We start from the raw sequence: 22,991 nt of genomic DNA, 5'->3' as shown, positions 1-22,991 counted from the left end.
TAGTTTGAGTTGATTTTGCACATTACCACTGCACCTTGAGACACAGAAGTAACCCCAGCCAATACCTGCACCCCATTCATTACCTTTGATAACAAAAGCTTCTGTTAGCATCCGCAGCAGATACAAGGGCTTCTTCATGACCGAGATGTCTTCAAGACCAGTTTTAGCGTACATGCTGATGGCATCCCTGTAAGAGCCCTCAACATAATGGAGCTTGGCTAGGATCAGCATTGCTTCTGTCATATCTTTTGGCTGGAAAAGTAAAGGGTATTTTCAATAATAAGGCAACATTGCTTTAAAACAAATTATGTTGTGATGATTAATTAAAATCAAGCACCTCAAACCAGACCCCTTATGAGCTTTTTATGTATACACTGAGCTGCGATAAACCCAGACTTCTCCATTCATTTGAAACACACACAGAGAGACCACAATTCTCATCTGAAGTTACTAAGTTGGATTCTATACAACTTTTCCTTTTTAGCACAATGTTCTCTACCTTAGTAACCCCCTTTCTTCATTATGGCATGTTATGCCACAGACACTATTTGTTGCCTTATTTTTTGTTTGCATTTGCATTTCCATAATCCAAGTCCTACTACAGTGTTTATTGGAGGTCTTTGCTGTAGGCAATGTCCAGAAAAATGCACCTTACAAATCCTACATGTTCTAAAACCAAACCCTCCAGATTCTGATAACAGTAAACTGCAGAAGCGGGATAAAGTTCTATGTATGTACTTGCTATTTTGAATTCATTCCAATTCCAAAATGTGGTTATTAAAAATAAACAGAACAAAATAATTAAGCTGTTTCAGCCAAATTTTAGTCAGATTTTAAAGTTTAAAGATGGGCTTCATGATTTCTTGACATCTCATCTGTCTCCACAGAAAAGAAAGAGAAGGGTGGGAGCAGGAGATTAACAAAGCCCACTTTTCTGTATCACTCAAGGGGCTCTGAGGTGTAAGCTTGCACCAGCTTTGTCAGAGCCTCAGTTTTAATGAGATGTTGGCCAATTGCAAAACACTTATGCATTTAAGCATTCTGTAGCTCCACTGTCTTGTTAAATGCTTACTAGATGCACAACTTCTTATGAATGAAGCATTAGTATGCCTCTGAACTCTGATCCAAGTAAATGTAGCCCTCGTTTGCACATTTGGTATGAACAAAAATGTGCCAGTGGCTATGCTGAATGCTTATTTGGGGGAGAAGTGCATTGCTTGTAACCTGGATGACATTTAAAACAGCCTCAGAACATGGCTGGCTCTTTCACAAATACTTAGTTTGGTTCATCTGTGTCAAAGTAAAGATGCTGAAGGCACCATTGCCCAGAACACAGATATGCTGGAGAATGGAGAAAATGGCCTCTTGTCTTGTAGCACATAAAAATAGGTTCCATGTGATTAGAAATAACACACTTACAAGAATTGTTTTCCTTTTAACTAGAGAAACTATAATCAGAAACTGTACAATCAGGTAGGCAGCAATACTTGTAGATTTATTTACAAGGCTGGTTTTGTGCAAAATTCCTCTGTATGTAATTTGCTGTCCATGGAACCTAGTAATTTCTCATCAGCCTGCCTAGGTCTGCAGGGATAGCGGATGGGAACTAATACAGGAGTGCTCAAAAATCCCATGTGGGAATTCCCCGGCAGTAAGCTAACAGGAGGGGAAGGGTGTGTGTGTGGCTGACGATAAGTCCATTGCCAGACTCCTTTGCCCATAGCAGAGGATCCTACTTTAAATGCAGAGTCATGCGCCCCTCTGTTTCCCTCACTGAAGCTAAAGCAGATTTATAAAATCATGCTACATATTTATTAAATCCTGATGAAGGACTTTTTCCTGAACAAAAAAGCACAGCAGAGAGAAAACAAATGGCATATTTACTGGAGCCTTTAAAGAAACACAGGACTGATGCAGAAGAGGCAGATGTAATTAAAATGTTCTAATTTTATATCAGATCCTTTTAATTGTACATCGTTTAGCAGCATTGTAAATGGATCATGTTTTATGTCTACTGAGCATGCTTACCAGTAACTTCCCTCGGTTTAGAATGCCAGTCAAATACTTTTTGGCATCACTCATTTTTGGCTCATTCTTTTCCATTAATGGAATGGCGTCCTTTATTTTGGCAAGGTTCTCTTTCAAGCATAGCTCCAGAAGTGCCTCTGCTACTAGTAGATTCTCATAGTCTTCTGCAAGACAGAGGGAAAAGAATAAAAAGAAGTCCCACTGTGGCTTGTTCCCATATATAGCAGGCCACAGAGATAAACACAGAACCTTGGCCATTGTATAAACATTCCCTTACATAAGAAAGTTCTAGCACTGAGTGCAATCTGAGCAGCTTAGGAAGCAACCAGGCTTACACAATGCTACTGATTTTTTTAAGTAATGTTTTGCTTTCTAAAGAACTTCTCCCATCTCCAAAGAATGTCTCCCATTGGCCAATGTTGTATATACCAGGTCATTTTTGTCATTGTTAATAATGCTGATTTTCCCTATAGTTTGCAATATGAGGAGAACTTGTTCTGTGCAGATAACTGTACTGGAAAAAATAATATTTTAGCATCAGATAACTGACATAATTTGCCTGGCAATTTATGAACATCATAGATGACATTTTTTTTTACTTCTTTTAAAATTCATTTCCCTCTCCTGGCCCATGCCCACTCGAGGGTTGTTGTGATAACTTACAAGCAAACTAATAGACAAATTATAATACCAAAGTATAGAATGTCAAGAAACTGAAAAATGCAAAGTATCTGCAAAGGGAGATACCGTGTATATATACAACAAATATATAATATGTTATACAGTTCTAACAATATGCACAATTAAAATTCAGATAATGATACTAAAAGATCTGTTTATAAAAAGACCCATATGAATTAATATAATTTAACAAGAGAGTTCATAGAAGTAATGAATAGAAGCCATTTAACATTTCTTTTTTTTTTTGAAAAATTTTTATTGGGTTAGAATCCATTATTTCCACATTTACATTCAATTTTCCCCAATTTTTTCATCTCTAACCCCCTCCCTTTCCCCCCCCCTTTTTGTTGACTTCCAACAGCTTTCCAACCCTTTGTCCCCTTTCCCTTACTTTTATTAGCTTCCTCTATCTAAAACAAATATATATTCTCCATTATTCTAAGCAGTACATCCTTAACTATTTTTAACATTATATGCCCAAACTGTAAGCCTTTGTTTCCATCTTAGATAAACAATTTATCCCAATTTTTCAATTTCAGGTATTTCTATATATCATAAACCATATAGATCATACATTCGTTTATATCAAACAATTTGACTTATTCTCTATATATATTACTCATTCTATCTTTTTATAATAGTTCTATATATCTCTCCTCACGTAGTCAATCAATTTGACCCATCTATATCTTCAGACATTCAGTTTGGTACAAAACTTGTCAGAAAAAAAAGAAAATATTGTTAGTTAATCGCTCCTTATATTTAGTCCTTATAATTAATTATTTTCTCTATGTTCTGTTTGTTAACCTATATATATCTATATATATGTCAATCTATTAATCTGACTGCTTATTAATTCACATTTATCTCTTCTCCCCCCGGTAAAGTCTCCCCCCTCTACTTCAATACTTCAGTAGTTCTCAAACTGCCACAGTTTTCCTCCCACCTCCCATTTCTTCTCCAGGTATTGTTTCAGCTTCTCCCAGTCTGTGTTGAACTGCCCTGAGTCCAGATCTCTCAATTTTCTTGTCATCTTGTCCATTTCAGCCATATACAGCAATTTGTAAGTCCAATCTTCAATAGTTGGCACTTCTTGTACTTTCCATTTTTGCGCATACAAAAGTCTAGCTGCTGCTGTCATATAAAATATCAACGTCCTGTGTTGGGCTGGAATTCCCTCCATTCCCAAGTTCAGTAGCAGGAGTTCTGGGTTCTTATTAATTTGAAATTGTAAAATTTCACTCATTTCTCTTATTATTTCACCCCAGTACTGCCTGGCTACCTCACACGACCACCACATATGATAGAGGGAGCCCTCATGCTTCTTACATTTCCAGCATTTATTAGAAGTATTCAAATTCCCTAGCGCAATCTTCTTTGGTGTCATGTACCAACGATAGATCATTTTATAAATGTTCTCTTTGATATTAATACATGTCGTTGTCTTCATTGTAGTTTTCCACAAGTATTCCCATGCCTCCATTGTTATTTCTTTATTAAAGTTTATAGCCCATTTCACCATTTGTGTTTTAACTATCTCATCCTCGGTATACCACTTCAACAGTACTTGGTATACCTTGGATATTCTTTTCTTATCTTCTTTAAGAAGGGTCTGCTCTAGTTCCGAATTCTCTATTCGTATACCTCCCTTTACAGAGTCCGAATTATATAAGTCTCTGATCTGTCTATACTGGAACCAATCGTAGTTAGGTGATAGTTCCTCTTGTGTCTTTATTCTAAGTTTGGATGCTTCAGTTTTAGTTATTTCTTTATACGTTAAACATTGTTGTTCATTATCAACAGCTCTCGGGTCTATCACCTCATATGGAACCACCCACAAAGGGGTTCCTTCTTGTAGATAAATTCTGTACTTCTTCCAGATTATGTATAGACTTCTCCGAACAAAGTGATGCAGGAACATCGAGTTGACCTTTACTTTGTCATGCCATAAATATGCGTGCCATCCAAATATTTTTTTATATCCCTCTAGGGCTAATAGTTTCTTGTTCTTTAATGTCATCCATTCTTTCAACCAAACTAGGCAGATTGCATCATAATAAAGTCTCAGATTGGGCAGTTGCATTCCGCCTCTTTCCTTTGCATCTTGTAAAACTTTCACTTTCACTCGAGGCTTCTTGCCTGCCCAAACAAAATCTGATATTTTCCTCTGCCATTTTTCAAATTGTTTGGAGTCTCTGATGATTGGTATTGTCTGTAGCAAAAACATTACTCTTGGTAACACATTCATCTTAACTGCTGCAATCCTGCCCAACCATGACAAATTCAATCTATTCCATTTAATCAAGTCTCTCTCTATCTGAGTCCATAGTTTTTCATAATTGTTTTTGAATAGATCTATGTTCTTTGCAGTTAATTCGACTCCCAAATATTTCACTTTACTTGTTACTTCACAATCCGTTGTTTCCATTAACAATTGTTGTTTCTGCTTAGTCATATTTTTGCATAATATCTTTGACTTCTTTTTGTTAATGAAGAAACCTGCCAAGTCTCCAAACTCCTTGATCTTATCTATCACTCTTGGCATGTTCTCCAATGGGTCCTCTACAATTAACATTATGTCATCCGCAAATGCTCTGACCTTGTATGAATAGTCCTTTATTTTTATTCCACGAATTTCATCATCTTGACGTATTTGTATCATCAGAATCTCCAATACTAAAATGAACAACAATGGAGATAACGGGCAACCTTGTCTTGTTCCTTTACTTATCGTCAATTTCTTGGTCAATTCATCATTCACCACAATTGCTGCAGTCTGGTCTCTATAAATTTCCTTAATTGCTCTGATGAATCTTTCTCCCAATTGTATCTTTTCCATAGTGGCAAACATAAAGTCCCAGTTTAAATTGTCAAACGCTTTTTCAGCGTCAACAAAGAAGAAACCAACCTCTTTGTCACAACGCTTGTCATAATATTCAATAGCATTGATCACTGTCCTTAAGTTGTCTCTTATTTGTCTGTCTGGCAAAAAGCCTGCTTGTTCCTCCTCTATGACTTCCGAGAGCCACCCCTTCAATCTCTCCGCCAATATCTTCGCAAAAATTTTATAGTCATTGTTGAGTAGCGATATAGGTCTATAATTTTTCACATTAGTCAGGTCTTGGCCCTCTTTTGGGATCAATGATATATTCGCTTCACTCCAAGTTTCTGGAATCCTTTGATCCCTTAAAACCCCATTCATCACCTCTTTTAGGAATGGTGCCAGTTCATTAGCCATTGTCTTATAGAATTTAGCCGTAAGTCCATCTGGCCCTGGCGCCTTTCCTAGATTTGCAGATTGTATTGCCTTACTTATTTCCTCGTCAGTTACTTCACTATTCAACTTATTTCTCCAAGCTTCCGAGATTTCTGGAAGTTTGGTTTTCTCCAAATATGACGCTATTGATTCTTTGTTTACTTCTTTTTTATTATACAGCTTAGCGTAAAATTTATAAAAGGCTCTACTAATGGTAGCCTGCTCCAAATACGTTTTGTTATCTTCGCAAATTTTATTTATTATCTTCTTTTCCCTTTTCTTCTTCAATTGCCATGCCAGGTACTTCCCAGGTTTATTAGCACCCTCAAACGCTTTTTGATTCAGTCTTTTGAGATTCCACTCCAATTCTTTATTGCTCATTGCTGTTAGCTGTTCTTGGAGTATTTTAATTTCCTGGTATACCTTCTTTTTCCCTGGTCTCTTTTTTAGCTGTATTTCTTTGGCTTTTATTTTCTCCTCAATCTCTTGTCTTTTCTCCTCTTTCTTCTTTCTTGCTCTACCATTTAAGTCCATTAGTATGCCCCTCACAACCGCCTTGTAAGCATCCCAAACTTTATTGGTTGGTACTTCTTTATTCACGTTGTATTGTATAAAAACCTTTGTCTCTCTTCTCAGTATTTCCATATTCTCTCTTTCCTGTAACAAGTCCTCATTTATTCTCCATGCTTTCCTTTTTCTCTTTTTTCCAAATTTCCACATAATTGGGTTGTGATCTGAGCCTACCATAGGCATTATTTCTACCTCCTTAGTCCATAATGCTAAGTCTTTTGAGGCCCAGATCATATCAATTCTTGATAATGTAGAATGCCTTGCAGAATAAAAAGTAAACTGTCTGCTTTTAGGATATTCTCTCCTCCATACATCTTCAAGAGTCTCTTGTTGAATCAACTCAAAAAAAAGCTTTGGTAATAGTCCTCTTTTCTTTTGTGCCGTTGTAGTCTTTTTGTCTAGTTCCAAGTCTGTCACTCCATTGAAGTCTCCAGCAAGAATTATCTGGTCGTATACAAGATCGTCTAAATGCTTCCTTAAATCCTCAAAGAAGCTTTCTTTTGCACCGTTAGGTGCATAAAGTCCGACTACCAACACTCTCTTTAAATTCCAAATACATTCCACTGCTACAAATCTAGCTTCCACATCTCTCATAACAAATTTTGGCTGTAGCTCCTCTTTTATGTACAACACCACTCCTCTTTTTTTCTTGTTGGAGGCCGCTACATATTCTTTGCCCAATTTTCCAGATTTTAAATATTTTACATCCTGCTTTCTGATATGGGTCTCTTGCAAACAAACAATGTCACATTTTTGTTTTAGTAGCCAGTGAAAAGTATTTTTCCTCTTATTCGGTGAGTTTAGTCCATTTACATTCCAAGATAATACTTTACACTCCATACTCATGATCTTGTTGGTAAGTCTTTTTCATTGTCCTTAATAAATCGCTCCATCTCTCGCTCAGATCTGATGCGTTTTTTGGCCCCTCCAAACTCAAAGGACACTCCTTCCGGTAACTCCCATCTGTACCTGATTTTCATGTCCTTCAAAATCTGAATTAGCACTTTATATTTTTTCCGGTCCAGTAACACTGATCTGGGCAGTTCCTTCATTATAATAATCGTCTTGCCATCAATCTCCAATGGATCTTGAAACTGTTTTGTCACAATCCTCTCTTTCATATTTCGTGTTGTAAACTGCACAATCACATCTCTTGGTAGTTTCCTCTGGGTTGCTATTCTCGAATTCACACGGTATGCCACATCTAGGATAGCCACAACTTCCTCCTCCTCCTTCCCCAGGTACTCAGCCAACACCTCAGTCATCTGTTCTTGCGCTGACTTTCCTTCCACTTCTGGCAAGCCACGAAAACGTAGCTGCTTCTCCATATGTTTAGTTTCTGCAACTGACATTCTCCCCTTCACCAATCTCATCTCTGTTTGTTGCGTGTCTGCTAAATTCTCCATCGCGTCTTCTACTGTTTTAACTCTCTGCTGCGTTCCTTGTAATTCACTTCGTATTGTTTCCATACCTTTTTTCACTTCTGACAGCTCCGATTTTACTGTCTGTGTAACCTCTTTCACCTCTTTTATCAGCTCCAATTTCGTGTCCTTAAGTTCTTTAATCATATCTAAAAGTTTTTTGTCCAGGTTTTTATCCAGGTTTTCTATTGCCGATTGCCACTCTTTTTTTGACATCGTGGGGCTTGCTTTAGCTCGCTCCCACGAATCCGCTCTCTTCCTTAACTCCGTGGCGTAAAATTTAACGTTTTTCTATTTTAAATGTCCCGGTCTTCTTATAGAAATTAAATTTTAAAGAGTCCAAAATGTCGGGCGTCTTTTCTCTATGGTTTCTCTATGATTTTGTAATCCAAGATGGCCTACTTCCTCTTCCGCTGAAGCCGCGACCCTTCCCCTTTCAAAAATGGCGATTCCCTACTTCCTGCCCTCCAGCAAGGGCCGCTTCTCTCCAGCCACTCTATTGTTATTACGCACTTCCTGTCTCCCGTCTTCCCACAGCAGATCTCGCGATGGTGTCTTTTTCTCACAGCTCCAAAGCCACAGGTATTCAAAACAATAGTCCCATTTCTTTAATAACTTCTTTAAACTTAGTCTCTTTTTAAATTCGATTCCTGCCGAGTCTTCCCCTCCTTTTCACTAGTCTGTTGCAGTTTAAAAATCTACTTTTTTTCCTCTCTGTTTTTATCACTCTGTCCCGTCTCAGAAGATAATGATCTTTACCTTCTCTTCACTTTTCTCGGGTTGTAATCGCTGTTTCGATTTTAAGTTCTCCTCTCAGCTTCTTCCCCCAATCGATGCTTGGGTATGTAGGTCTTATGCCAGCCGAATTGGCCCCAAAACTGCCGCAGAGATTATAGCCGACCCGTCGCAAGGTGGGACCTCAAGGATCGGGGGGAGACTCGTTGTGTAGAGCCCCCCCTCGTCCGAGATCTAGCTCACCCTAGGGTCTTGAGCGTTCTTTGCCTGCTCCCCGCCTGAGAGCAGTCGGCCGCGGGCTGTTTTCACCCCGCCGGCCGGTTAAAACGGCAGTCCGGTCAGCTCCGCAAGTGGAGCTGCGTTAGACCTCCATGGATCCCAAACAGGAAGTCCGCCATTTAACATTTCTGTTTACCTTTGAGATGAAAACACTCTGTTAGTTTAGCCATTTCAGCTGCCACACCTTGTACAACCATTCTTTCAACAAAGACTGTCTAGCTTAACACCAAGAACTGGCTATTAATAGCCTGGTCATAGTTAAAAAGATTCCATAAATTATTATAAAATTTCATAGAGAACCAAGCAAAACTAGTTGTGGACTAGACAGTGTGACCCCCCCCCACCTTACAAATTGCCACCAACCACAAACTCCCTATACAGGTTTGGGGCTTCACAGGGTTGCCAGCTCCAAGTTGGGAAATTCCTGGAGATCTGGGGGGTGAAACCTGGAGAAACTTGGAGAAAGTGGGGTTTGGGGAGGGAAAGGACCTTGGCATGACATACCTCCATAGAGTTCACCCTCAAAAGTAGCCATTTTCTGCAGTTGAACTGATCTCTATGGCCTGGAGACCAGTTGTAATTCCAGGAGATCTCCAGCCATTACCTGGAGGCTGGCAACCCTAACAGGAAGTTAAGGCCAGTCATAATGCGCCATCTGTCTAACCTCTATTTATCAGGTAGAAAGACCTGGCCCAATTTGACGCTAGGTCATCTCTCTCCTCTTCCCAGAGACTCTACCAGACAGGCAACTAGCTCTGTATACTCACTACCCCCCAACCAGCTACTGCCCAGGGCTATTGGTGAAAGAGAGCTCAGTGTTTATTGTTGTTAAGAGGCACACACATAATCTCACACTCTTATAACAGTGGATGGTTATAATGTAAATTAACTTGTGTCAACAGCCAGCTATTATCTGCTGCAACTAGGGCTGCCAGTCCCCAGTGAGAGGGAGGATCCCCTGCTCCCAGTCTCTGTCCCCCACCGCCACTCACATGGCCGGCAGAGGAGGAAAGGTCTGGGAAATGGGCCCAAGAGGCAAAAAACTTCCCAGGCCAGCGCACAGTGGGCGCAGTCCTACCCGACGCAACAAGGTCACTTCTGAAAGAGATGTCATCATGCCCAGCAGCCCAAATTATGCCCATTGTGCCCACTTCCAGAAGTGATGTCATCGTTCCCACTAGGAGTATGCATGTGTGAGGAGATTGCATCCAGAAAGTGCCAGGACCCCATCCCTCCCATAGGATGGTTAAGGGGACCTGGCAACCCTAGCTGTAACCCTTCAGCAAAACCTTCTCTCACACTAACTTATGGATGCCAACTTCCAAGTGATGGCTGGAGATCTCCTGGAATTACAACTGATCTCCAGACAACAGATCAGTTCCCCTGGAGAAAATGGCTACTTTTGAATGTGGACCCTATGGCATTATACCCTGCTGAGGTCCCTCCCCTCCCCAAATCCTGCCATCCCCAGGCTCCACCTCCTGAATCTCCAAGAATTTCCCAACCCAGAGCTGGCACTGCCTTAACAAATCTCAACTGTCACCAATCCTACCACTCCACTGTTACCAGAACTGCTCTTTATTATAATGGGGAATTAGCTATAGCAGTCTGTAACTTTAATATTAAGCGAGGATCATAACCTATGTATACGGAGGTCCCGATCCCAGACACTCTAGTGAAAAAGAGGCAGACAACGAGTCAGGTCCAAACACGTGTATTAGGTGTGGCGTAAGCCTAGCTTGCACAATCATACAGAGAACACACAAGACCTAAGAAATACAGGGTATGAAATACAGAGACGTTCGCATTAGCGGGTTCCCAACGATGATAAGGGAAATACTCACAATCCTGGAGCGAAGCAGAGACACGGCAGCGAGGGTGGCCCAATGCCAGCACTGGGACCACAGACGGACAGCAAGGAGGTCTGGATAGGGAATGGCCGAGGCACCGAGTGGTCTGGGAGACCAGCTTAAATACCCCAAAACGTACCCTGGGGCTGGTGCTGTACTTGGTGGTTCTCACAGTTTAAAACAAAGGGTCTAATGGGCTACTGAATGGCTTGGATGGGCCACTTTAGTAATCAGATCGTGATAAGTGACACCTCAGGAAGAGGGGACAAAAGAGGGAGGGGAAAATCCAAGTGGGCTGAATGGATGTTCCAGCGGACAGGGCTTGTCCTGATGTCATCAGCTTCTGGAATGCGGAGGTTTCTTTGAGATGCATTCTCTAAGTGCTTGGGATGGTCGGCACTTAGTTCCTTCTCCGGGGCGGCTCCTAAGATATGCAGAGCGGGGCGAGGGGCTCTCGCTGCGGACGTGGTGTGCCCGCTTTGCCGAAATGGCTTCTCCAAGCAGTCTTCTTCCCAGGGTCTTCGGGCTGCCTGAGAACATGGATGCCGGCTGGGCATAGCTGGGGCTGGATAGCAGGCTGCCCGGTAGCGAGGGCAAGCTCGGCGACCTACCCGCGGGAGGCTCCAGGCGGGAACTGACCAGGGAGCGCCTAGCCAGGCTCGCTGGAGGTTTCCCCGGCAGGCGCCCGGCTGCTAGCAGCGGCTTGGGCCCAGATGAGGCAGGCTTCCATGGAGGCAGAGGGAACAACACTTTAAAACACAGTCCAAAGCAGGGAACAGGCACGGTCCGTGGCAGATGGCAATGCAGGCACGGGGCACACTTGTAACACAGTCCAAACACACACTGGGAAGTCCAGATACAGGTCAGGGCAGGGTTGCCCAGAAAGAGAGTCCTTTGTGCAGATATCCAAACATGGAGTCAGTAAACTACACAGTCTATAGCAGCAGCAAGGTAATTGACACGCAGGCAGGAAACTAACACGTGTATCAGAACGCACACGTGCAAAGCAATCTTTGTGCAGCAGTGAAACAGTAATGCAGGAAACTTTAACACGGTTCATAGCAGGCTTTAAAGCAGGGGAGGGGGCCTACTTGGCAACACCACCAGCTCTCACAGGATGTTCCCCGGGAGAGGGGAAGCTATGGTTGCCAGGTCCCCTCACGCACCTTGCAAGAATGGGGGACCCAGCACTCATCTTAAGGAAATCATACGGGAATGTCATCGCACAGGCTGATTCTTAAACAATCAGCCCATTTCAGGCCCAAATTGGCCTGGTGTGAAGCGTGGGATCACTCCAGCAGCCTGTGCAATGACATCACTCCTGGAAGTGACATTGTTGAGCCATGCAAGGAGTGTGCCCCAGGAGGCCTGTTCTCACGCCTTTCACCCCTGCTGGCCAGAGGAGAGGGGATCCCCCGCCATCACCAGGGGAACAGCAACCCTAAGCGGAGCTGGAACTAGGGGGTATATCCACATTTATCATTTTTCATTCCAGAATTGTTGGATGCTTCACCAAATATAAAAACCCCTGTATATGTTAATAGTTCCAGCAATTAGCAAAGTTATTGAAATTATTTACTCGAAAGAAGTAAATATCAGAAATAGAATAATCTTATGCAGATAGAAGATGCCAGTCTCTTACAAAAAGATCAAATACTATTCCAGTTCATAATAGACTTACTTAGCATCTTCTCACACCAAACTTTAAAATTATTACCCAAATGATCTTCTAAGCTTACAGATACTAGCTAACATCATATTTTCATTGTTTGGTTGGGTTACTATATCCATGCAAGTAAGCTATTTTCTAATCTATCATTGATCAACACACTGTCTGGAGTCCATCCCGTAATAAGTCTTTCAAATGAACTATTTGGCAATGATTACATAGTATCTCCTCCAACAAAGAAGGTCTTATGCTAGATGGAGGAGACCAAAGAGCAAACCGCAAGGTTCAAAGACACCCTATATCTATCTCGTACATCCAAACAGCATTAATATATGGGCTACTGAGTATATCTGAAACTAGTTTTTATGGAAGTACTAAGAATTTGTACTTTTCTGGACAACAACAACTCAGTTTGAATTTAAATCAAAGCCGATCCAAAGCTGATCAAAACCAGAGCTGTCCTGTCAGATCAGTAACCAGCATCCCAAACCGAGAGGCTCATCGCTGGGTTAGGCCTACTTATGTCCCACTGATTAGCAGTAATAATAGCAGTATGTCTTCCACATATCACTGTTATAGCATATGGTATCTGGTAATAGGTATAGTTACTATGTTACTTTGAAGAAATGGATTCTTCACCACACACAAATACAAAGAGAGAGAGAGAGAGTATACATACATGGAAATATGCACTAAATGTAAAATGTAGTTGAGCTGATAATGCCAATTATTGCCTCCCATTTTCAATGTACATGTGCCGTATAACAAGCATGCATGCCTCGAAAATGTGTGGGCTAGCAAATGGTCCTAAGTTTTCAGTTGTCTGTCCTGAGAATGTGTTCAAACCAAAACCTAACACTCAGGGCCAAAGCCTAAAACATGGCTAACACTTAAATAAATTAGAGACAAATAAGGTTGACAAAACTGGACAGGAAAAACTGTGTTGTCACTTTAATGAGGTTTAATGAGTGGAAATGGGCCATTGAAACTTTTTTATGGCATGAATGTAAATATCACCTGATAATTACTTGCGGATCAAACTGATATTAAAGGGACAGTTAGAGGAACTCATTTAAAGTTGATAACCATAGGGGCAAGAGCCCCATGGCGCAGAGTGGTTAGCTGCAGTACTGCTCCACTTATGACCTGAGTTCAATCCTGGCGGAAGCCGGGTTCAGGTAACCGGCTCAAGGTTGACTCAGCCTGCCATCCTTCTGAGGTCAGTAAAATGAGCACCCAGTTTCCAGGGAGTAAAGTGTAGATGACTGGGGAAGGCAATGGCAAACCACCCCATAACAAAAAGTCTGCCAAGAAAATGTCGTGATGCAACATCCCCCATGGGTCAGTAATGACTCGGTGCTTGCACAGGGGACTACCTTTACCTTTTTACCTTTAACCATAGGGGCACAGAGGTGCCTCCTAAGCAGGTCTACATGTAAGTCCATTTTATTCAATAGGGCTTATACCCATGAAAGTGTACTTAGGATTGCAGCCAAAATAACATAAAATTACATTAGGGTAGTTAAAACCATCTCTCTCATAAGATTTCTTTATGTGGGTGACCTTTGCTTGGTCATGCTCTCTCATCCTAATCTAACCACAGACAAAAGACAAATAGATTATAAAAACTGGATAAAGGTTCTAAAGCGGAAAGTGTTGTATACACTAATTTTTCTTCTTATGATTTGCAAAGAGCCAGTTCCTCTAACACACATATTTTTTCTCCCATAGAAGTTTGTGAGGTGACCCTGGGCCAGTCACTCATAGCCTAGCCTACCTCACAGTTGTTTCTGTGAGAATAACATGGAAGAAGGAAAAACAATGTTATAAGCTACTTTAGGTCCCTATTGGTGAGCAAATCAGGGTATAAGTGCATTATACCCTGCATTTATAAATAAGTGCATATACAGATTTTCCTGAAATCTACAATTCTTTTAGCCACTGCATATTTTGGTGATCCAACCCTATAAGGGTGGACAGAGCAGTTCGTTTTTGAATTTTCTACTTTGAAGGAATTCTTTTGACATCACATGTATGCAGATAAACTTCTGTATGTTTGCTACAGAACCCTGTAAACAATAGGGGACACTCAATACATGTAAGGCACTATCTGGCCTTGTTAAGAACAAAAAAGAAGCTTGGCTGGATCAGCACAATGACCCATCTACTCCAGCATCCTGTCTCAAACAGTGTCCCATCCAAATACACCCAGAAGGACAAAGCCTTCTCCAGTTGTTGCCCTCAGTGCAGGTATACTGCCTCTGTTCATGGAGGTTCCATTTAGCCATCATAGGTAACCTATCCTCCATGAGTTTATCTAGTACCCTTTTAAAACCAAATTCTCTTTTAAAGCTTGTTGAGCTCATCATCTTTCTAAACAAACCAAGAATATGCTATAGGCTGTAGACAGTGCTTCCCTGTGGCTGCACGCTGTTTAAAAGTCCAGTAGCGACAGGCTAGACTTTTTTCAGAACACTCTGTCCTCACTGAGGAACTTCTCATAACCTTCCAAGAAACCTGAAAAGCTCCCTGGAATACCTTTTGGAAAGCAATGGGACACAGTAACTCATCAACAATTTTTAGCTAACCAGAGTGTCGTCTTTTCAATGAAAGGAAACCACTGGCAAAGGAATAAAGAATAAATAAACATTGGCTATTTATAATTCATCACCCATCTACACCAAGTCACTGGGGACAATATGTCAACACACCACAATAACCTCTTAGAAACAAGAGATACTTTTAACAAAGAACCTGTATTGCACAAAATAAAACCAGTGCCAGGATTTCCTTAGTACCCAAGGTCATTCCACAAGCATCTAAAGTAAGAGGTGTACACTTTGGATTACTACTCCCCCCCGCAAGGGAATCACAACATACTGTCGATTTAAAACATTTGTTTGCTGCTTTTCCATCAAAAAAATGATATCCCAGGCAGCACACACATAAAAGATAAAAGCTATAGATGTTCACATTAAAACGGGATAACATAAAAGCAGCACAGCACCTAAGCATAGCAGCAGTAACCAACTGCAGGCTTAAGACCATAAAGAGCAAGAGCCCGCCCCCCAGACTATTTTATAACCCCTCAAAAGCTTGAAATGAAATAATTTCTTAACATGCCACATAAGACTTAAAAAGGAAGAAGCCACCCAGTGCCTCTTAGGTAAGAGTTCTAAGAAAAAGTCTCTTGCAATCATCTTCTGTACCTCACATGGCTGGACGTATAGAGAGAAGCTGATAAAAGATGCTATTAGCCACTGCTGCCATCTGACCATTCAGGAGCAAGAGAAAGTCCAGGAGCGACCCCAAACTGTGAGAATTCTTAAAATGGGGAGTGTAACTCTCTCCAAAATAGGCTGAACACTTATACGAGAGCCATCTGGTTCACCGGCAAGTCCACCTTGTCTGGACTATGTTTCTAGTTTCTTTGCCCTCTTGCTGTGTATCACTGATCCTCAATCCTTGTTCAGAAACCCAGCTTCCAATATACTGATGACACTATGCCCCAAATCCCTAATAAACCTCTCCCAGTAGTTTCATGTAGATAGAACTTCCAGTAAGCCAATAGCACGGGCGTAAACCTGCACCTTCCTTTCAGTAACTTCTACCAGGAAGATCCAAAACAACTGCAAAACACTGTCCTGTACTGCCATCCCAGCAAGGGTATTCATGTCCAGAATGTGCTTGTACAGAATGACACAAAGTGGTCTAGGAGAATCAAGAGAGTCACACCCCTTAGGTACACATTAAATGTAGCTCATCTCTCTCAGTCCCAAAACAGAATCATAAGGAAGATTGATAAGAGATTTTTGATAATCAGTCTCATCCAGGAGGGTTTGGAGTTACCACTACACACTTGAGCACCTTGCCCAAAAATGTCACACTGAAGAGACCACCTAGGAGAAAGCCAGTCTGCAGTTCCTAGCTAGTCCTAGCAAGAAAATGCGTATGTATGGGAGGCTATATGGCAGAGAATGGGAGAAAATTGCATGCTTGTGTACTAGTGAGGTAGCCAGTTCATTGGTTACAGAAAAATAAAAAGGAGTCTTGTGCTCTTTAAAAGACCATTAGATCTATCAGTGCATATGCTTTCATAGACAAGAGTCCACTTCATTGGATGAATGAAGTGTGCCCTCAGTTGGTAGAAACATCATTAAGGAGTGCAAGAGGTACAAGAGGCAATGGAGTGCAAGAGGTACAAATTTTGATCCCTCCATCCATTTACAGAGCCTCTGGCATCTCACTGCCTCTTACATTGCTACGCATCACACTGTTCATTTCCTTGCATTGTTTACAATTTTTTCTGTGCCAGTATTTCTGCCAACTGAGAACATACTTCATGCATCTGCTCAAGCAGGCTCAAGTCCACAAAACTGTATCCCACACAATAAACTGGCTAGTCTTTAATGCCCCATAAGACTCTTTTCTGTTTATGCCTGTGCATGTCTGAGGGAGCACGCATAAGCGCACACACATGCTCTTGGGTGGGGCCCACTGGCCAAGTTAAAATTGGCAGTGCAGCTCCTCCGGAGAAATCAAACAGCTCCTCAGCTCTGCAGCGAGGCAGAGATTAAACAGGAAAAGCTGGTGAGTAATCTGCTCCACTCCTTGATGATCTTCTCCAGACCATTAGTTTTTTACTGAGAAGGTTCTGTTTCAGGTTTAAATTATATTATGTCTAAGAAGCAAGCAAGACACGCATAGCAATACAAGTTTTTCAAAAGTTGGAGAAGAGACCACAGAATTCCCCCACACACACACACACACGCACAAACCCTCTTTCGCTTCTTAATCCTCAGTCATACTCTGCAGGCAACTCTTAACAAGATGCAAGAACATGAATCATCTCAGCGCTCTCTAATCTCCTCCCTGCGGAGACAGAAAGCCTGAAGCAGACAAGGAAAGTCTAAATTTTTAAAACTGCACACTTCCTGAACTAACCAAGCCTCACTAGAAACTTCATTAAGACAAAATAGTTTAACTGTCATGGTTAAACAAGCATTGCCGCCTCTAGGCTTGCCAACCACCAGGAGAGCCTGGAGCTTTCCTGGACTTACAACAGATTTCCAGACTACAGAAATCAGTTCCCCTGGACAAAATGGATGCTTTGGAGGGCAAACCTATACCATTATATCCCACCAAGGTCCTGCCCTCCCTAGGCTCCACCCACAAATCTCGAGGAAATTCCCCCCTGCCCTCCCCCACTGCCCAAGAACACAGAGATTTGCCATTTTCGTGAGAGTGCTGAAAATATTTTGTTAAGATATCCAGAGCCTCTGAATAGTCGCACTGTTCTCAGGAATCCTCAGTTAAACGGTTTTGAAACTGCTTTACATTTAAAACATGGGCATGTCCCTGAATCAAGAGACAGTTGGTTTCCTCAGAAACAAACCATGGCATCTAGACAAGTCTGAAATGGGGTTCCATGTGTACACACAAGAATCATGGTTCATTTTCTTTTCTTTTGAGAAGACTAGTTACAAAATCAACAGCTTCAAGGCAAGCTAGAGAGCTGATAGGACTTCTATGAAACACAGATCCATGGATGGCCAATCCAATCCAGTGGCAAGATAACCAGAATGGAAGATCTGCACTATACCTCTGACATACATTGATTCTTGAAGGTGGGGACACTCAGTGGAGCAGGGGGTGTCCATGAAGGCCCCTCTGAGTTTCTTAGAGAAAGGGTGGGATTTCAAAAAATGTATCAGATAGAGAGAGAGACTTCTTAACCTCAATCTCAGTTTTCCAATCTGTAAAATGGTACTAGCAGCAGCCTCCCTGAAGGTGAAACTGCAGGGGACTGCATAAGGAGATCCATGAACAAATCCAGTGTATTGCATGGCCTTACACAGTCTGTGTGCATGGGCTTCCTAACTGCTGTGGCCCCGATCCCCGATTTTCTCAATCCCTGCAGCTCATTTTTAGGGACAAATATATGTCAGGAGTTTGAAGCACATAACACCAGCATCACACCCATGTAGTTTGACCCTTTCGCTGTTCCTGTAAGGATGAAGGCATTAAAAAGTTTATAAAGTGCTTTTCAAATTGATTTGGGGCAACAAAAACACTTGGATCCTTCACATGGCCTGGACAACTGGAATCTGATACACACTGAGGCAAAGGCACCTTGTTTACTAGAGAAACCTGCAAAGAAAACATGATCCTCAGATGTTCCCTGCAGTGCTCTGACAGCTGCCCATCAAGCAGAAGTTTAACAAGAGAAACTGCTCCAGAGCACTTCATTTGCAAATCAGAAAAGGCTTCAGCTTTTCATTTTCTGGATATCAGGGTAGCTCTTAAAGGTGCAGGCAGGGGCCCTGACAGAATAAAAGGCGGTAATAAAAGAGGGAGACCCATTACTTTGCCACTTAGAAGATGTAGCAGGGAGGTAAACATGTGCTAAGAAATCATTACCTTCTGTTAAGTGATCTCAATCATTTTCATTCTGTTCCCTGTACCCATGGGAACAATTCAAAGTACATTAAATCCCATTGTTTAAAGTCTCTATCTACCATTAAAATTTGTGAGATCTTGTGGCTGCATTTTTAAGCATGCTTGCTTGGGCTGTCCAAACTGAACTCCATGGACATTCTTCTGAGTAAAGATGCATCAGATCAGGCAGCTCAATGCTTAACTTAGTTAGGATTGTGCCTTGTGGGAAGAAGTAGAGCAAAGTCCACATATGATTCTTGTAAATGATCACACCATGTGTTCTTGTGATTAGTTATCACATGTTCCTGGTACCCTTCACCAGAAGGTACATATCATGTACACTGAGCATGAGGAAACTGTTTTGTACATAATATTGCAATTCAGGTAATAATTAGAGGTAAGAAAAGCATTTTTAAAAGAGATCACAAGATCACTACTGATTCACATTTTTTTTAAAAAAAAATCACAATTAGTAGGAGAATTTTTTTCCTCCCAGTAACAACACTGAATGAAAATATTCCCTGCCTCTTGGCCTTGTTTTTTAAAATGGTGCTGTCACAGTGACTTGTCAAACTGTCTTGAGGTCGGGGTCAATAGAGAATTTCCTTGCTGTGACAGCTAGTTCTTCCCCTTTGTACCCAAACTACATTTTGCACAACACACTATTTTGAGGCTGCACACAAAAAATGTTTCCTAAGGAAAAGGCCACAGTGTTTTGAATGGACACTCCACTTTCTAACTGGTCCAGCCAGGAACTACCCACCATAGAAATATGGGTCAGAAAGAAGCCAACTTTTATCCCTTTCAACAAGCTCAGCCACCTTCTGGGGGAGGGTAAGACTGATCACTGACCAAGGCACGGAGATATTTGGAAGGTTATGTTAAGTGTTCTGTTTCCTGTACTAGTGATTTTCAACCTTTCCATACCCAGGTTCCCCTTTTAGCCCCAGAGAGGAACATGGATCCCAGTAAGTTGCAAGTATGTGGTATTACAGCCATGTGACAGGAACAGTGGGAGCCAGAGTTATGACATCACTGTCATAGGTGGTGGGCATAGTCCAGGATGGCGGGCAGCAGACCAAGGACACTGGGGTCAGAAAACACAAGCCAAGTACCAGGGTGTAAACTACAGTGAAAAACAAGCTAAGAATTGAAGCCATGGAGGATCCTCTCCACTGCTGAATGACCTTGCCTCTCCATCATGGTTATACTGTCAGACTAGGACCTGGGAGACCCAAGTTCGAATTCCAACTCTGCCACGGAAGCTCACTCGGTTAACCTTGAGCCAGACACGCTCTCTCAGCCTAACCTTCGTTGTGAGAATAAAATGGAGGAGAGGAGCATGATGCAAGCTGCTTTGGGTCCCCACTGGGAGAAAACGTAAGGAATAAATGAAGCAAAGAGAGATGGAAGGTGTGATGCTCTTGTTTATGTAGTTAGCACCAGAACCTTCCAAAAAACAGGGGAAATTACTGTAACCCTATTGGGCACCTGACTCTCCCGAAGGTCCACCCCATGGGTTGAAGACCACTGCCCTACGTGTTCCCAGGTTCAATTCAAGATGCTAGTTCTTGCTTTTAAGGCCCTTCATGAGCTGGCATCCAAGTACTGCAGCTCAGTCATGAGCATTTTCAGTTGCGGCACTGTCCTTGCTGTCTTCCAGGGCAGGTCAGGAGCAGGTCTGCTTTGGCATATTTTCAGTGGCACTGCTAAGCAGGGCCTTTAATGGGGATTTTTTTTGAAAATCTTGGGCCTTGGGGTTTTGAATTTTATAAGTTCTTTAAATTGTGCTTTGTAATCAGTTTTGTAAGCTGTTTTGAGCCTTCATGAATGGAGAGAAAGATTTTAGTAATAAATATAAGGCCACGTGGAGTAATAAGGTAGACATACAACCTGGGCAAAGTTGACAGAAGCCAACCAAAAAGAGTGCAGTAGCACCTTTAAGACTAACCAACTTTATTGTAGCATTAAGCTTTCGAGAATCACAGTTCTCTTCGTCAGACGATTCTCGAAAGCTTAAGCTACAATAAAGTTGGTTAGTCTTAAAGGTGCTACTGGACTCTTTTTGATTTTGCTACTACAGACTAACAGGGCTAACTCCTCTGCATCAGAAGCCAACCAGTTTCTCAGAGGATCTTCCCTCCTGCTTCTCTCAATTGCTAGCCCTGCCTCCTTTATCCTATTAACAGGAAGGAGCTGGCCTTTCTTAGGCAAAGAATCAGGTGAGCTGCTCAAGGAACAGCCCCCTTTCAACCTTTTTTTAAAAAAAAAATAAGTAAGCAACTTTCTATATCTCAGATACAGAAGATTCTTGTCTACTCAGCAAACTGTCTGAAACACACCACAAACCTTTCTCCAGATAATTGGTTTCCCAGTTGGGGGTGGGGACTACAGGCAGAACTCTACACTTCAGAATCTAGGAATGGCTCTGGGTAACAACAGAACGAAACACTGAAAAAGTGGACCTGGGTGATGCTGGACCGAAGATCCGATTAAATCAGAAGGATTAGTGTCCAGTTGCACCTTAGAGACCAACAAGATTTTCAGGCGCCACTGGACTCAAATCCAGCTGTTCTACTGCAGACCAACAGGGCTACTCACCTAAAACTATCCGATTAAACCTGTAGGGTTGGGGGGAGGGGGTAAAGGGGAGGCTTCGGCTCGAACGGTGCAAAGCCAGCAAGAAAAAACTAGCCCACAGGCATCATTTCGGGGACTTTTTTAAACAAGAGGACAAGGAGGAAGAGGTATGTATGAATGAGAACGTAAGAAAGAAAAAAGAATAATCTAAGCAGTGGAGAGGAGACGGTAGACAGCAATGCTAAGCGCAGCGCTCGGAGACTCCGGCTAGCCCAACCCATTCGCGCCAGCCTCGGAAGGCAGCAGCGGCTGGGCACACGCTTCACAGCTCTCCCGCCGGAGAAGTTTTCATTTGGCGGGGAAAATCTGAGCTCTGTGGGAGGGAGACCGGCTGGCGCTGCGGCTGCCTCCCTTCTGCCTGCGGACGAATCGCCTGCAGCCGGCAGGGCATTCCCGGGCTAACTTACCGGACTCTGGAGAGCCCTTTGCCCCTTTGCGCCGGGGGCTAGACGAGGCTCGCGCCCGCATCTGCCCCACCAGGGCCAGCTGCCTCTCCCACTGGCAGTCCGCCCGGCCCCTCTCGAGCGTCTCTTCCATTTTCAGGTGGAAGTAGGAGCTTTTCGCAGCCATCTTAGCGTGGGTGGGAGTCTCGTGTACAACAGGGAAGTCCCAGGCAGGCGAGCCGCGGCGCGCCAGGGGAAGAGCCGGGCTCCCCACCCCTCCCCTCCCGGAGCATGTGCACACTCGCGTTTTCCCGTGTGCATGTTGGGAAGTGAAGTTTCGAGTTTCAGCCCTAGCCAGCTGTGCAACACCCCCCCGGAGTCCAGATGTGCCCCTGCTGGGCAGCGCAATGCCACTATAAAATATGCCAGGCGAGCAAGGGCGAATGGCAAAGCCCTTAGAGGAACTGGGTCAATGGGGTAACGTGTGGCAGGAAGACCCCTTGAGACACACAGCATGCTTTATGGGTGGTCCCTAAGAGAAGGATGAGCAGGGGGCGGCTGTACGACACCAACAGGGGGCTTTTTCACGCTCCCAAGTGGAATTGCCAAGCAACAGGCAGCTCCAAGTTTCAGGAGAGTCTCAAGGAGGAGGAGGGCAATCTAGACGCAAAGGAGCGAGCGCGGGGCTCCGGAGGGTTCGCAACTCCACTTCCCCCAAGCCAGTCTGGCGCCGCCCCCTGAGGGATCAAGCACAGCCGCAGCCCTCTCACCAGCATTGCGCTCGGCGTTTGCCTTCGGACTACTTATGATTTGCATCGTCTGTCTGTGCACCTTGTACAGCTCCTCATTGTTCCCTTTAACTCTAAAGTGAGGGCTCAGGTAGGTGGAGAGAGAAACGTTTACGCTATCCTGAAAGGGGCATTGACACTCCTAATGTAGATGTGCATCTACAGAACCAGGGGTCGTTTCTAGAAAAAGAGCGCGAGGAACTCATTAGCATAACTCATTAGCATATGCCACGCCCCTTAACATCACCTGTAG

At 42.8% G+C, this 22,991-nt stretch overlaps 1 protein-coding gene across 1 annotated transcript in view; it reads right to left on the bottom strand.

Annotated features, from left to right (window-relative positions):
* The window catches only part of TTC7A (tetratricopeptide repeat domain 7A), a 243,016-nt gene extending 220,863 nt beyond the window's left edge, over positions 1-22,153 (bottom strand). The window contains exons 1-3 of the mRNA XM_054984113.1: positions 21,975-22,153; positions 2,029-2,192; positions 84-252 (exon numbers count right to left, since the gene is read on the bottom strand). Coding sequence (XP_054840088.1) covers positions 84-252; positions 2,029-2,192; positions 21,975-22,137 — 496 coding nt within the window. The 5' untranslated portion in view covers positions 22,138-22,153. The remainder of the gene's footprint in view (positions 1-83; positions 253-2,028; positions 2,193-21,974) is intronic.
* Positions 22,154-22,991: the final 838 nt, after the last annotated feature.

The sequence above is a fragment of the Eublepharis macularius genome, chromosome 1, assembly GCF_028583425.1.
Source record: "Eublepharis macularius isolate TG4126 chromosome 1, MPM_Emac_v1.0, whole genome shotgun sequence".
Lineage (NCBI taxonomy): Eukaryota > Metazoa > Chordata > Lepidosauria > Squamata > Eublepharidae > Eublepharis > Eublepharis macularius.
This window is presented reverse-complemented; position numbering and strand designations above follow the sequence as displayed.